At 50.3% G+C, this 15980-nt stretch overlaps 1 protein-coding gene across 1 annotated transcript in view; it reads right to left on the bottom strand.

Annotated features, from left to right (window-relative positions):
* Positions 1-1300: 1300 nt before the first annotated feature.
* Positions 1301-15980, bottom strand: part of LOC118829823 (cytosolic phospholipase A2 beta-like) — a 30811-nt gene continuing 16131 nt past the window's right edge. Inside the window, exons 11-27 of the mRNA XM_036736687.1 lie at positions 15760-15891; positions 15412-15452; positions 14976-15018; positions 14000-14063; positions 13272-13402; positions 12473-12556; positions 11599-11615; positions 10315-10450; positions 8434-8570; positions 7391-7613; positions 7103-7220; positions 6620-6757; positions 5907-6011; positions 5475-5654; positions 4685-4851; positions 1823-2009; positions 1301-1586 (exon numbers count right to left, since the gene is read on the bottom strand). Coding sequence (XP_036592582.1) covers positions 1366-1586; positions 1823-2009; positions 4685-4851; positions 5475-5654; positions 5907-6011; positions 6620-6757; positions 7103-7220; positions 7391-7613; positions 8434-8570; positions 10315-10450; positions 11599-11615; positions 12473-12556; positions 13272-13402; positions 14000-14063; positions 14976-15018; positions 15412-15452; positions 15760-15891 — 2124 coding nt within the window. The 3' untranslated portion in view covers positions 1301-1365. The remainder of the gene's footprint in view (positions 1587-1822; positions 2010-4684; positions 4852-5474; positions 5655-5906; positions 6012-6619; positions 6758-7102; positions 7221-7390; positions 7614-8433; positions 8571-10314; positions 10451-11598; positions 11616-12472; positions 12557-13271; positions 13403-13999; positions 14064-14975; positions 15019-15411; positions 15453-15759; positions 15892-15980) is intronic.

The following is a 15980-nucleotide window of genomic DNA, read 5'->3' as shown; positions in this document are numbered from 1 at the left end:
AACTTAAAAGCTAGAAGAGATCTTAGAGATCATTTCATCCAAGCCTCATTTTACAGATGAGGAAACTGGAGTCCAGAGAGGTAAGCAATTTGCCCAAGAAGACAACACAGGGGGCCAGGATTTGGCCTGAGACCAGAGAGTCATAGATTTAGATCCAGAAGGGACTTTAGAGTCATGAAATCCAACCCCTTCATTCTATAAATAAGAAAAATGGAGCCTAGAAAGCTTAAGTGATTTACCTCAAAAGACACAAGTAACAAATCACATATTCAGATTTGAACCCAGATCCTCTGATGTGTTTTTTCCCCATTATACTAATCCCATCCAACTCTAAGATCTTATACCATGGCCATTACTTCCTGTACATCTCCTTGCTTAGGACTAGCCAACATCATAGGAACAGACTTGCCACGGTGTAAAGTGCCCTCCCTAATACTTATTCCCACACCCCTGCCACTATCACTGACCCCTGCACCACCCCTCCACCCCACCAGGGTGGAAAAGAATAGCACTGAGATCTAGGCTGAAGTGAATGTAAACCACAAACCTAGTAATCTTTACAGAAAAATGTGATCATTTTTAGGTAGCCAAGAAGAAAATGGTTATCATGGGATACTAGAAATCAGAGGTCTGTGTTCTCTCTTAGCACCAGTAAAAATTAACAGGATGCATTGATTCCTTATATCAGATATAGTCCACCCATTTAGAGGAACCAGTCTGTGTTCCAACCACTTTCCTCTCCTCCCTCCTCTCCTCTTATCTCTCCATCCTTCCCCCTCCCCTGCCACATGCACATACACGTATACACATACATATGCACATACATATGCACAAACACACACAGGGACATTTTCCCGATGACCTCCCACCACCACCAGTGAGTGCTGTGGGATGTCTGGACTGGCATTTCATGTGCCCCAAGGGAAAAAACAGGAGCCCAAGCCTCCTGCCCTCTCCAAGCAAGAGCTCACGAAAATAGCACCAAATGCACAGCTGCAATGGGGTAGCTGGCTTTTCTTTTCCCTGGTGGTCCAAACAGGTATTTTTGATAAGGCCTGCTCTCCAGGTCTTCATTTCTGTGGCACCCTCCCCCAGGTTCTCCAGGACCTCTTGCTGAAAGTGGTAATTGAAGCGGACCTCATGTCCACGACATTCCCAAGGTTTGGCCACGTGGCAGAAGAGCCAAGAAGGCCGTGACTAGACAAAACTTGGACACCCAAGGAACCAACTCAGTCCCCCCACCTTTGAGGCTCTGGAGCACGTGAAGAAGTCTGCAGGTTGAGGGAGGTCTAGGGCTAGGATGGCAGACCAGTGGCCCAGTACATCTGGCGGCAATCCATTCCCCCCGGCTGGCTGATGTCCCCATCACTGCTGCCTCTGACGATTCCGCTGTCTTCTCCGCTGGACGGCCTCCCCAAGGGCCTGGAGGAGCCGCTCTTGATTGTTGCAGATGTTATACCGGGTGAGGCTGAGTAGTTTGTCCACGTCCTCCTCGCTGTACGTCACCTTCGTGTAATGATAAGGGGAACCAGAAGGGGTCAAGTTCACCTCCCCAGCTGCCAGTTCCTCAGGCTTCCGCTGCACTCCTACAAGGAAGAGACCGCCATGATTAGCAGGGAGAGGAACATTGCAAAGAAAGGGGTCACAAGAAGGGGAAACGGAGAAAGTTGTGTGTGGAGGACCGCGTGGGAAAGGGTGGAAAAGGAAGAAATGCCGAGGGCCGGGGGAAGACAGGAGAAAGGTACCACAAGCGCAGATGTTGGGGCAGTGGGCAGGCGTGAACAAGGATGAAAGGTTCAAAGAAGGTGCAGGATGGTCTCACCAGGAGCCGAGTGCTGCCGAAAGGAGTCATTGACCAAAGGGAAATGGAGCACGACAGGGGCAGCTAGAGACTCAGGGTCAGAAAAGATGTGGCATTCCTGGGGCAGCTCCTTGTCCTCTGGACTTGGGGTGATGAGGGGGAATGGGATCCCCTGCTGCTGGCAGTACCGGCCCACCAATTCCAACTGCTGTAATGGTAAAGGGAGCCCAAAGTCGGGCATGGTACATGATTTACAAAACCCTGGCAAAGCAAGGCTGGTGAGAAATGTGTTGTGACAAGCTGACCGTGCTTCACGTGCTAAATACAAACTCAGATAAACCAAAACCCAGCCTGAGGACGTCAGGCTAAGCCAGCTAGCTTTAGAAAGTAAAAAGAGTCTTAAGTTTTATTTGGGGATGTTTTAAAATTGACCACCCCACAGGTAGAATCCCTGTGAGTCTAAATTGACTTAGATTATCAGAGCTAGAAGAGACCTTTGTTGTTCAGGTTTCAGTCATATCTGACTCTTCATGACCTCATTTGGGGTTTTCTTGGCAAAGATACTGAGGTGGTTTGCCATTCCCTTCTCCAGCTCATTTTGCAGATGGGGAAACTGAGGCAAACAAAGTTAAATGACTTGCCCAGGATCACACGGTAAGTGTCTGGGGCCAGATTTGAACTAAGAAAGATGAGTTTTTCTGATTCCAGGCCCAGCACCCCATCCACTGTGTCACCTGGCTGCCTGGAAGAGACCTTTGGAATCAATTTAGGCCAATGTAATCATTTTAAAAACCAGGGAACTGAGGGCCAGAGAGGCAGTGACTTGTCCAAAGTCACACAGAGCGTAAGCGGCAGAGCCAGACTTCGAAAACAGATCCCCTGACTTATTCTTTCCTCTATACCACAATGCGAATCACCAAGTTATGAGCATCTTCCTAATATGGACGCTGGGACCTTGAAAACTGTAAAGGGGCCCAGAGGATATAGTCGGTCAATCAATAAACATTTACGGAGCACCTACTGTATTCCAGGCACCTGCGCTAAGTGCTGGGCGTACAAAGGAGCTCACCGTCTAATGGGGGAAACAAGAGGCAAACAACATGTACAAGCAAGCTCTAGCCAGAATAAATTGGAGATAATCAGCAGAGGGAAGGCGCTCGAACGAAGGTGGATGGGACTGAGGAGGGAGAGGTCCGGTGATACCAGCAGTCTAGGTCCGTGCTGGGGACCACGACTGCTAGAGGGGCCAGGATTGCTGTTGTTTGTCCTTCGTTCTCGAAGAGGAAAGTGATGCCGTGACGTGCAAATGAATCGGATTTTGGTGACGGAGGCCTATGCAAAGTCACCAGCCTCGCTTCCTCCTCCGGAGCCATCTGGGTCCAGCGGCCTGATATAGATCAGGACGACAGGAGGTGGCCTGGATGCAGTGGGAGACCTTGGCCTTTTTAAGCTGAGGTCTTTCCCGGGTCTCAGTTTGTTTGAGGCAATCCCATTCAGGGATTAAGGCTAAGTAAGAAGAAATGAGGCGAAGAATGATCTCTTTTACCTAGTCCAAAAAAAAAAATCCACCTAGGAGGGGAAGACGTGCGAGGGTTTCTGGCCAAAGCAGAAACAGTTGCCATTGACACTCACTCTGCGCCATCAGAGCCCAAACAATGACCAAATGAGGCTTGGGCTGGGATCTACCATAGGCCAATCAATCGGAGCCAGAGTCATTTTTTAAGGCATGGTCCTTAAGAAAGAAATCTAGCCGGTAAACCCCAAGATATCTTGCAAGGTTTCAGCGATCAAAATTTATATTCCTTTAGGTAGAGCACCCGCAGGTAAGGGCAGGACTCCCTGTGTGGACAAAGGGAGAAGGGGGAGGGAGAGAAGGAGGAAGGAGGGAGGGAGCTGCATTGGCCAACCCGAACTGGCCAGTTGGGTGCCCGGTGGGAGCCAGGAAGTCTTGAAAGTAAATATCGAGAAATTACCAGACCATAATCCTCTCCTTTCCCCATGAGAATTAGACTAGTCTTTAAAAAAATTGGTTTTGATCAAACTAGAGATTTTGTCTGCACAGGGAACGCCCTTCGTGGATGCAGCTCGTAGGTAATTAAGAGTCTTGTGAGCAGCCTGGGGCACAGATGGTGATCGTGCCAGCCAGCGGGTCTCAGAGGTAACATTAGAACCCACGTCTTTCTAGTTCCCAAGCTGGCCCCTCCGTCCATCAGGCCATGCCAACTCTGTAGACAGGAAGTGAAGTAATGAAATTTACTCCCATGCATTTTTATGTGCCCTGAGTGAGCAGACAAGTGCCTTTCCAAGGTCTAGCCACAGCTGTTGCCAAGGACAACCTCACCCAAGGCGGGGATGCTGGGTAAAGGGTACAACATCTGATCCTGCCAGCTGATCTTGGTTAGCCCTGGGAGGAGCAGGGAGATATAGTTGTTGCGATATAGATATAGATATAGATATAGATATAGATATAGATATAGATATAGATATAGATATAGATGTAGATATGTATGTATGTATGTATATATGTATATATAGTTGTGCCAGGAGGTGGCACAGTGAACAGAGGGCTGGACTTGGAGTCTGGCAGACCAGAGTTCAAATTCTACCTCAGACACTGAAATAGCTGTGGGACCCTGGACAAGTCACTCTCAGCCTCAGTTTCCCCATCTGTAAAATGGGATAATAATAGTACCTAACCCACAGGGGAATTGTGAAGATGCTTTGCAAACCTTAGAGCGCTATGTAAATGCCAGAGACATCATTACTGCTGCTGTTATTAGGTTCCCAGGCCTTGCCTCCCAGACTTTTTCTTCCCAGGAGCCCATTCCTCCAATCAGTCCAGCCCCGCTGAGTGTGACGAGGCCTGGCTCTTTCATCTCTCACCTGAAAGGGTCCCTGGAGGTTGTAGTCTAATGACAGGATAAGGTCCACTTGGCGGGTGGGCATCAGCAGGGGAGGGCAGCTGGTGTTGATGAAGTAGCCAACGTCCAGTAGGCAGAGGTACGGCTCCATAGGTGTCAGCTGGTAAGGGTGCCCATCCAGCTTGGTGCCTGGGGTAGAGAGCAGAGCCAGCTTACAGCCAGGGTGAGGGATTGTCTGTCTATCATAAGGGGAATGAGAGCATCTCCATGAGTACTCCCAAAGAAAGTGTCCCTTTGAGGATCCTGGATGAGGAGTTGGCAAGGACCCTAAAAGTCACTGAGTCTAACCCCTCCCCCCTTATTTCACAGATTAGGAAACTGAAGCTAGAAAGGTTAAGGGACTTGCCCAGAGTCCTACAGCTAGATGTGTCAGACGCAGGATCTGAACCCAGGTCTTCCTGGCTCCAGGACCACCATCCCACCCTGCCTCTCAAGAAATTGCCTGGAATGAATCGGTTAGTCAACACACATTTATTACGTGCCTAATATGTATCAGGCCCTGTGCTCAACACTAGGAAAGAGCTGTTTTAAACAACCTAGTCCTCCCTCTGAAGCTCCTCTGTCCCAGAGCGGGTCTCACAAAGGGCAGCCGTCAGATGGGTCAGGGCTCAGACAGAGAATTAAGGGGTGGATCAAGCAGCAGGCTGGACAGTGAGATGGTCGGGCGGCTACATAGCTAGAGTGGAAAGGAAGGATCTTCAAGAGAACAGAAAGATCAGCCTGATCTAAGAGGAGAGCAGGGAAGCCAGTACCTTTCCAAGCAGAGAAATGGGGGTGCTTAAAGTAGTCCTCATGGAAATGCAGCCCATGCAGGAAGTTGTGAGAGGCCTCCTCCAAGGGGCGCCGGGTTAAGAGGTCCGTAAAGAATTCGGCAATCTTGCTTGTAGTGGAGGGTGGCTCTTCCATCTTCAGAGAGGGGGTTTTCTCTTTGTCTGTACGTTGGAAGGACAGGGAGGTCCTCAGGAAATGGAGACTCCCAGGGACTTCCTATCCTATGCTGGGAACACACTTCTGTCCCCCCACCCCCACGAAGAAAGGAGGATGGGAAGGATGGGGACCAGGAGGAGGTTTGGAGAGAGTGAGCATTCCTAAAGTCCATGGGTCTTCTCTTCTCCCTTCACAGGCACTAGACAAGCTATATGTCCCCTCTGTCTAAGTGCCGACCCAAAGAAGGCAGAACTTACCCAAGGTAACTTGATCTTGAGCCCAGCGATCCCAGAACTGGTCAGGCTCTGAGGACCAGTACAGACTGTCCTGGAGATTAGCTGCATAAAGGTTGCTCCAGATGCCTGTGCATGTAGGCAGGCAGGCCAGCAGGAAGGAAGGAAGGAAAGGAGGAAAGGAGGAAAAGGGAAGGAAGGGAAGAAAGAATAAGGAAGGAAAGGAGTAAAGAAAGAAGAGGGAGGGAGGAAGAAAAGAAGGAAGGAAAGAAGGGAGACAGGGAAGGAGGGAAGGAGGAAGGGAGGGAGGAAAAAAGATCTGTATTTATTAAGCATGGTGCCAAGCACTGGGGATATAATTAGAAAATAGAAAAGCAAAGGCAGTCCCTCTCAAGAGGCTCAGATTTTAATAGGAGGAGACAACACATTAAAGAGGTTTCAACTGCAAGTCAGCCGGAAAGCCCCATGGTCCTTAGGGAGCAGCAATAAGGCGGAGGGTAATGAATCTTCTCTAGTGCCATTTCCATTAATAAAACCATAAACAAGAAAACTGGCACTGGAGACACCACAGACAGAATCCGACCCTTTTTGTCTGCCTGGAGCCAAAGGCGCCCACAGGGACAAGGAGTGGCTCAGGAAGTGATCCCGACAAAGGAGGGTCAACGATCTCCCCCATTCCAGACCCATTCTCCCCTCAGTCTTCCTGATTCCCTGGGATCCCCCTTGCTCCCTCTTACCTTCCAAGAAGCAGATCCGGGACTCAGGCAATCTCTTCATCAGTCTCCCCATGAAGAACTGGGAGCCGAAGAGCTCAGAAGGGACGTAGGCACCGTACTTGGGAAGGCCAACCTCATATGGGGAGAACTCCACCCATTCTATGGGAAAGGCAAATATCTTCACTCACCCACAATGGTGAGAGGTTAAGAACTGCCTGAGTGAGAACTGTAGTCTTGCTGGTCGTGGCTGAGGGCAGGGAGTCTACAGGACTTATCCCACAGAGAAAACAGGCCTTCTCCAAGCCAGTCCATCATGGAGCTGGGACTTAAGCTTAGAGTACAGAGATGTCAGAATAGCAAATGGGTGGCAGAGGGTAGACCTAGAGAGAAAGTCTTTTTCTTTCTTTCCTTTGGACCCCTCCACCCCATCCCCAATATCTTTACCTATCTTTTGAGTCACCCCACCCCCAGTCTGACAGACCCTGCTGGCTCCCTTCCACCCACCTCCAAACTCAAAGGTACTCAGGCTTTTCTCCTTCGTGTTGAGGGCACAGTAGATGGGCAGTGGGTTCTGGCCATGCTCCAGGGCCTCCTGCTGGTCTGATAGTTTGTAGTCATGGGGCTGGATGGAAAGATTATTGAGGCCTGAATTCCATGTTCTTCCAGCTACCCAGAGTCCTTATCATCTTTCTCCCCTCTCTATCCCATAAATCCTTATCCCCCTGGCAACCAAGGGCTTGGCTCATCCTCCAAGGTACCCTTCCCTACCCTGAGCCACACCCCCCTTACCACCTCATCATGTAGCAGGGCCTCATTAAGCAGTGACCAAAGGTTAGTAAAGCAGGTAGGGTAGCCTTGCTGGGCCCGCTCCTTTAATTCCTGCCGATACCGCCGGAGCCGGGAAGGGGCCAATATGCTGAGCTTGCTCTTGGTCACTTGTGCCCTCGCCACTGCCGTTGGCCCTGCCAAGTCCTTCTGTGACCAGTCTGGATCCTCGTAGAGGTTAGCTATGGCCCTGGGAAAAGACAGAGGCCCAGGGAAGTGGGAGGGTGTCATCTCAGGACTACATACAAAACTCATGCCCACTGAGGAAAATAAGTCACCAGACCCCTCCCTGGCTAATTCCTACTCCAGGGAAAAAGAATGGTAGAATGTAGACAGACACTTCAAGGGGAGAAATTGCTTTGTTTTTGTCTTTGGATCCTCTGCACCTACCATAGTGTCTAGGGCTTGGTAGGTACTAAATAATGCTCAGCGTTGAATGAATGAATGAATGAATAGGAAACATTTACTAAGCTCTCAAATTTTTGTTGATAATAATATCCAGTGGAAGGGAGGAAGGAAGGAAGGAAGGAAGGAAGGTAGGAAGGGTGGAATGGGAGGGAAGAAGGGAGGAAAAAAGGAAGAAAGAAGGAAGGAAGGAAGGAAGGAAGAAAGGAAGGAAGGAAGGAAGGAAGGAAGGAAGGAAGGAAGGAAGGAAGGAAGGAAGGAAGGAAGGAAGGAAGGAAGGAAAGAAGGGAAGGAAGGAAGAACAGAAAGAAAAGGAAAAAAAAAGAACAGAGGTAGTTGGGTGGTGAAGTCTAGGCCTTACCTCCCTCTCACCAGATCTAGCAGAGGACTAGAGGTATTCCCACAATCTTGTGGGGTCAAAGAGACCCGAGGATCTCCCAGAGGTGATGTGCTTTCTCAGCTCCCCCAGACCGGGAAGCTGTAGCAGCTCCGGTGGGTGCTGAGATAAACTAAAGAGATAAAGGGTCTGGCCTTGCCCCACCCTGCCCCAACCCCCCCCAGGCACCACCCAGGCTAATTCCACCCAGCCCAACCCCCTGGCTCACCATGTGGAACCAGAAGCTCCTGTGATGTAGGAGACACAATCCAAAAGGCCCAGCTCTTTCAGGCCCGAGAGCTGCCCGTACAAGGAAGTCATTGCCCGGATCCCGCCGCCTGTGGCCATGATGGCCACCACTGGAATCTGAGGATGGGAGCAGCCCTAGTGAGGCTTCTGAGGAGTAGTCTCTGAGTCAGCCCCAGGGCAGGAGACAAAATGCTGAATACTGGGCACAGAGTCCAGTTGCTCAAAGAGCCCTTTGACTCGCTGTGAAGCTAGGGTTGATGGGACTAGAGCTGGAAGGAACCTCAGAAGTTATCTAGTCCAACCCCATCTTTTCACAGATAAGGAAACTGAAGTTACCCAGCGAGGTAACACATCTTGCCTAGAGTACCCAAGGTAGGCAACATCAGAGGTGGGATTTGAACCCAGGTCCTCTTACTTTGGAGCCAATGACTTTTCACCCAAATTCCAACCAAACCCTCCAGGCTCCCATCTGACTTGATCCTTCCTGGAGAGCACTGGGAGGATGCTGAGATCAGCAGGAACTCCAAAGGGTTCAGACTAGCCACGAAACTTCCCTATTCCCAAAAACTCCACAAAGATGAGACCAGGACAATGTCCTCCTTTACCTCCTCTCATCCTTGCCCCTCCCCCAAAGGGGATCAATCTTTACAATCTGGAATCCCCAGAGTCACCTGCTGTTCCACTCTCAACCTTTGTGTGGAAAGGAAAGAGCTGGAATTGGTTATATACCCCTTAGGAGATGACCCAGAATTAGCCCAAATTTCCAGGGACAACTCCCTAGGGAAAGAAGATCTGAACCCTCAGGCAACTCTAGGATTCATTTCCAAAGTAAATTGTCATCAGAGCCAAGGAACAACTACTTAGCTGCTCTACCAAGAATCCCAAAATGGAATCTTATGGAAAGGCTTCAGAAAGAACCCAGGGACGTGAAACTGAGAGCTGGAATTGGCAGGAAAGCCATGTATATTGTGGCTTCCCAAATTTGAGGGGGTGGGTTGGAAACCTACGAGTTCATCATTGTAGGGAATCCCAGTGTGGGAATTTCCTCTGCTGCGGGATGAGCCACCAGCCAGGGCCCCCTTCCTTTCTCCCACCCCTGGGTCTCCTACACCCCAGCTGGGTGAGTGGGAAAAGTGGCATGTCTGCTCACACCCCTCAGATGAGCTGGGAATAAGAAGTAAGCTTCAGGAAAATGGAGCGCCGTCTGCCCTTACTCTCCACATTGGCTTCTTGCCACTGCGCCCAGACCTCACCATCTGCCCAGTCTCTGTATCCTCACATCCCCAGGGCACTGACATCTGACCTGCTAATGGATCTGTGGGCATTGGCCCTGATAGCCCACACCGGGCCTCTCACCAAACTTTCCCAATTAAAGTGAGAATACCTTGAGGGCAGGGGAGCAGGGTCTGTCTCAATTTTTCCTATTTGTAAACCCAGTGGTTATAGTAAATGCTTAACAGCTGCTAGATTGTAGAGAGCTGCCTGGGACACTGAGAAGGTCATAGTCACACAACTAGTGTAAGTCAAAGGAAGGACTAGAACCTGGGTCTTCCTGACTCCAAGACTGGCCCTTCCCCCACTAGGCCACCCTGCCTCTCTCCCAAATCACAAAGCCATGCACTCATTAGGCACTTGACTGAGGCTGGAGATGGGAGGTGCCAAACAGAGAACTGGGGGGCAGCCCCAGCCAGCAAGGATGCGCCTAATTTGGTTGAAGTTCTGCCCTGCTCTTCACTGGCCTTGCATGCAGGGAGGATTCGGGCTTGGTCAGGTTCTAACATTCAGCCCTGGTGCATCAGCCCAGGCCGAGGTGGTCAGGTAGGGCCCCATCCCCACCTCCATGCAGGCCCAGCCCTCAAACCTCATCCTCCGGCAGCTCATCTTTTAATTGCAGTACTTGTTTCAGGGCCTTGGCCACCACCTGGTTCCTCTTCCTCAGGAACACCTGCTCCTCTTCACACAGCCCAAAGCCCAGGCGCACTGCCAGCTCGTCAGGGCTACAACAGCCAGGGATTGGAAAGCAGCGTATCAGTCCAAGATGGGCAGTGTCGGTGGGGGCTCTCTGAGTCCCTGACTCAGGAAACCTCACACACCTTTTAGAGGGAGGGAAATCGACCACCCCCCTCACCCCCCCACCCTCGGCCCTACTCTATTTCCTGACTCTTTTCCTCCTTCCTCAGCTCCCTTGCTGGAGACTGTAAAGTCATCTCCATAGATACAGACCCACACTCCACAACAAATGGCACCTTGCAGGGCTGGGAAAACACTGCCCCTTCCCCCTCCTAACTCTCCTCACCAAGGCTGACTTCAGAATCCTCAGTCAGAAACATGCACAGAGGTAACTTACCCCCTTGGCCCTCCCTTCTGACCCTGTTGCGCACTGAACCAAAAGAAGAGAGAAGGGACAAAAATTTCTCTTTAAATCTGGGGTTCCCAACCTCTCTGGGCTAAGGAGCTCTCCTCCCTACCACCTGAAATGCTCATGAGCTGCAGAGAGTCAGATGTGGTGGTGACCACTGGTCAATACCCGAGCACATCAGCTTAAGGTCAGGCAGTTGAGCTCAGGGACTTGGGCTTCCAATAAATGTGGTATGGGGTGACCGTGCCTCCTTCGTGCTTGCTGACTGTGAGGGTCTAGACAGCGGAAGATGGGCCTTCTTAACTGAATTCTGTGTACGGTAAAGGATCTGGTGCCTGGGAGGTCCTCAGTACATGCTAACTGAGGGGGGGAAGAGACCAAAAGGCTGTTTCCTCCCTCCTCTGTGCCTCAGTTTCCTCCATCTGTGCATGCTGTAGATGCCTTCATAGGAACTTAGGCTCTATCATGGACCTTCCTCTTTGCACCTACTCGTCCTTCTTTGCATCCCTGTCCCAGCTACTGTTGGAACTCAAAGAAACAGAAGACAAGAAACTTTAACTACCGCAGGTCAGTTAGAGGCCTTACCACATCCTGTGGAGAGAACGCTTCACGCTCTTTATAGCTCTGAGAACCGGCTAGACATTCATCTGGGCTGTGGCAGCCTCCCCACCCAGCCCTGCTCCTCCCACCTTAATGACTCCATTGCCCAATGGCTCCTCTCTTTCTCCCCAAGCTCTGCTTCCCTTTAGCTCCACTTCCTCTTGCCACGGGCAACCAGCCACTCACCATTTCTCGGTTTTCAGCTGCATCATCAGAGCAGGTTCCTGAAAATCATGAATATTCCCACCATGTACGGTCGATCAAACCCAAACTCCAGCCTTCCCACCCCTGCTTCCCTCTTCCCAGGAGCCCTGAAGCACAGTCACAGAGCATCATGCCCTGACTTCCCCAAACCCCAGCATGCCACCTTCAGGGATGGCCATGGCCTGGAGGCTGAAGATCAGGGCTGCTTAGAAGACACTCTTCCTACAAAGCCAGGGCCCTAGGGATCTACTCTAGAGTACTGTCCAGTGGAAAAGAAAGAATACATAAAGACAGCCAGAGAACAAAGTAGGTGCCCATAGATTGAGAATGGCTAAACAGAGTGTGGCATAATGAACTCAATGAAGTGACAGATACAAGAGATTCAGAGAAACCTGGAAAGACTTGTATGAATGGATTCAGGGTTAAGAAAGCAGAGCCGAAAGAACAATATACACGTTAACTAGGATAACAGGAACGAAAACAACAGTAAAAGCAAGCTGAGCTCAGATTAAAGGAAAAGAACCATCTCAGGGAAGAGCTGATGAAACACTCTTCCCTCCTGGGAGGGAGGGAGTGGGAAGGGAGAAACTATGAGTACTGAATGTTGCATACGCTGTCAGGTGCGGTGGGTGGCTTCGCTGATCCATCTTGCTTAAGTCTTTCTCTTAGTTACAAGAGAGAGTTCAGTGGGAACAGGTAGAGGGGGAGGGGGAAATGCAGAGATACAGGTCAGGACATAACCATGGTGTAAAAAACCAAAGGCAGAACAAAACTTTACCAAGTAAAAATAAAGGTGGCTAAGGCCTTCTGGGGCTCATCTTTTGTCACTTGGGGGAAACAGTACTGGGGCTCCTACCTCTGTGGCGGGTAAGGCGACCCTCACCACGTGATCGAAAGGTAGTGACTTTAGTGGCACCTTCAGCGCCTCCTGAGAAGTTCCCTGAAGGAAGTAAAGATGAATTACATGAAGGAACAAACTATCACCTCAACCCCAACTCACTTAACCTCATTCCAACCTAACAGTGTGGGAACAGTAGAAATATGAGGAGGAAGGATTAGGGTAGTCATAGAGCCACCGAGAACAGGTGATCCCCTCATTCTCTGTGATGGGGAAGGGAAATGGAAGGGGGAAGTGGGCTAGAGAAGAGGAAGAAAGAATTGGAAGTAAGGCTGGGGTGGAGGGGGTCAGGAGACACCGTCAGACCCAAAAGCAATCCGTATGGAGATATGTCTACAGGTACTGCAGCCCCCCACCTCCCCTGCAGCCTTAGCTATGGAAAACCCAGAAAGGAACGTTCCCACCATCAAGTCCTTTGTACCATAAAATGGTTCAACATGGGAAACCCTTGTGGTTTTACCGGTGGAAATGGCACTAAAGATGCATTACCACCTCTTTTGCTGCTCTGCCCTGAGGACCACTGGGCCTTTCCAGCTGACTTGAGGCTGAAACCTCCTGTCGATGTCATCTATCGCCCCCCCCCTTTTTAGAGTGGGTGCTTTCTAAGAGCAAGGGCAGTGTTGATTTTTTATTTATATCCCTGACGCTTAGCATAGTGCTGTGTACATGGTAAGTACTTAATAGATGCTCATACATACATACACATACACACATACATACCCATATTCCTGTCCTCCTGGGAGGTTGGGAACATTACCTGGAGCTTAACACTCAGCTCTGACTCCCAGCAAGTTGGAGAGTGGAAGCGGATGGGGCTGGTGCCTGGGGTGACAGTCTGGCTGCCCTCATAGGACCCCAGTACTAGGGCTTCGACTCCGCCATCTGACTCTGGAACACAAAAACAAGAAGACAACTGAGGGGATAGTGAGACGATTTCAATCCTCCCTCCCCCTAATGCCAGGGGCTCCTGGGGGTACCCTGGTAAAGCCCTGCTCACAATGGTCTTGGTCAGCCTCCTGCCAACATATGCCAAGAATGAAGGGCTATCCACCAGGACAGAGATCAGGCCTTTGCAGCGGATGGATGGCCACATTCCCCAGCCCGGTTCCTCCTTTGTTTCCAACAGAGAAGGGGAGACACAGGCTACAACAATTTGAACAACTCTGGGAGCTACAGGCGGGTACTAGAGCTAGGCACCAGAGGCTACAAGCCTGACTCTTCCTAGGATCAGAGGTTTAGAGTTGGGAGAGACCTTAAAAGTCACAGATGGATTCTATGATTAGAGTCCAATCCCCCATTTTTCAAGTGAGAGAACTGAGACCCAGAGAGATTAAGTGATTTGTACTAGGTGGCAGAGTCAGGATTTGAACCCAGGTCTCTTTCCACTGCCTGGATTTCCTCCTAGAGATGCTGACTCACAAGGGTGGGGAGTAAGGGTTAATGGAAGAAGGGGCTGTACTCCTAGGGTAAATAAAGGAGGCTTACCTGAATGATCTTGTATGCTTTCCATCTTTTCTAGGTGAACATCCAAACTGGAAAGCTCTCGGGCCTGAGTTAGAAACAGAATAGCTCAGATGTGAATTCCCAGTCCCTCTGTGCTTCATTCTCCATCAGCCCATTCCCATTCCTGATTCCCAATATTGTGCTATCCTTGCCCCTAAATAACTAGGGACCTTCCTCAGGTCCTGGATGGGTGTAGGGTTTGAGGTGAGACCAGGGAGGGGAGGAGGAGCTTTGAACCATCTGTGACATCTCTGGTCCCAGCATACCTGAATACCTGTGGCATTGGGACTACATCTTCTCCTTTAGTTCTTCCCTTAGGAAGCCAGAAACTAAATGCCAAAGTAGGAGGCATCCCATCCCATCCCATCCCATCCCATCCCATCCCATCCCATCCCATCCTATCCCATCCTATCTTATCCCATCCCATCCCATCCCATCTCATCTTATCCCATCCCATCCATCCCATCCCATCCCATCCCATCCTATCCCATCCCATCCCAACCCATCCTTCCCATCCATCCCATTCCATCCCATCCCATCCACCCCATCTTATCCTCTCCTAACCCATCCCATCTCAATCCCTCAAATAGGGACTTGGACCTATGATTTCATTGATAGAGGGAACTCCTAGATGAGAAGCCTCACTCTGCCAATGTAGGCTGGCATCTTCTCTGCAACTTTTAGTCTTAGAGAATTAGAGACAATTTAGGGAGTTCTGTAGAGCACTAAAAAGTTAAGTGACTTGCCCAGGGTCACTGAGCCAGCATGTGTCAGAGGTAGGACTCAAACCCAGGTCTCCCTGGCTCCAAGGCCAGCTCTGCCTCCACTATGTTATGCTGTCTCTGGGGCCTCTCTTAGAGGAGATCTTGGGCAAGGGGTGGTGGGAAGGAGGTAACAGGGAGGGGGGAGGGGAAAGAGTCCTTAGGAGTCTCAACTCAATGTCCTTGGACAGACTTACCACAAGGACACCATTGGTGATGAGCTGTTCAGGGCATGCCGGGCTGAAAGGAATGAAAGATTTGATTTCTAATCCTAGCTTTGCCACCAGCTTTCAATGCAGTACCTAGGTCAAGTCATTTAATTCTTCTAGGCCTCAGTTTCTTCCTCTATAAAATGCGGGGGGGGGGGGGGAGGCAAGATGATTGCTCAGATCCTTTCCATCTCCAATTTCTATGATTTAAGAAACAACCCCATCAGGGTTCCCCTACTGAGACTCCATGCTCTCATTTCCAATGATCAATGGCCCCTCCTCTTAGAAAAATCTCACACAGAGCATATCAAATCTGGGGCGGGGGGAGCGGGGCTCAGGTATCCCACAGGGCCTTCCCAGGAAGTTCTAGCTTCCTGAAACCCACTGGAACCTTCCCAATGGTTCCAGACAGCCCCAGACTCACAGACTTTGTAGACGAAACTCCACCTCCAGCTCTTCCTTGCCCTTGGGAGAGAAAGAAGTCAGTTTGGAAAAAGGGGAGTGTGTGTGTGTGTGGGGGGGGGTGTTTTGGGGCTTGGGAGTGGGATTGAGAACCAGAATCAGAAGTTGACTGGGACACTGGCTTTGATGGAGAAAATGGTCTGGATGGAATTCCAGGCAGGGAGAGAGAAACGAATAATCCCCTAACTAGCGCTCTCCATCTTTCCCTCTGACACTCCCAAGTACAGCCGCCCCTTGAACCCAGAGACAGATGGACTTGGAGGAGGAAGGGATTCCCTCCTTACCACGGAAGCCCTGAACACAGCCTCACCTGAGGATTGAGGGTAAAGGTCTCCCGCCGGCTCTCCCCAACTTTCAGAGTCCCCACATCAAAGAGCACAGAGAATATGGGGTCATCCTTGGTCAAAAGGTCCTGGTCAAACACCTTCAGCTCCAGCATATTCTGAGGACAATAGTCACACTCACGTAATGCTTTAAGATATTAAAAGTGCTCCGCACACATCATCTCATTTGATTCTCACAAGCACCTTA

This window comes from Trichosurus vulpecula, chromosome 8 (genome assembly GCF_011100635.1).
Source record: "Trichosurus vulpecula isolate mTriVul1 chromosome 8, mTriVul1.pri, whole genome shotgun sequence".
Lineage (NCBI taxonomy): Eukaryota > Metazoa > Chordata > Mammalia > Diprotodontia > Phalangeridae > Trichosurus > Trichosurus vulpecula.
The sequence above is the reverse complement of the archived record's forward strand: the minus strand, read 5'-3'. Positions and strand labels throughout refer to the sequence as shown.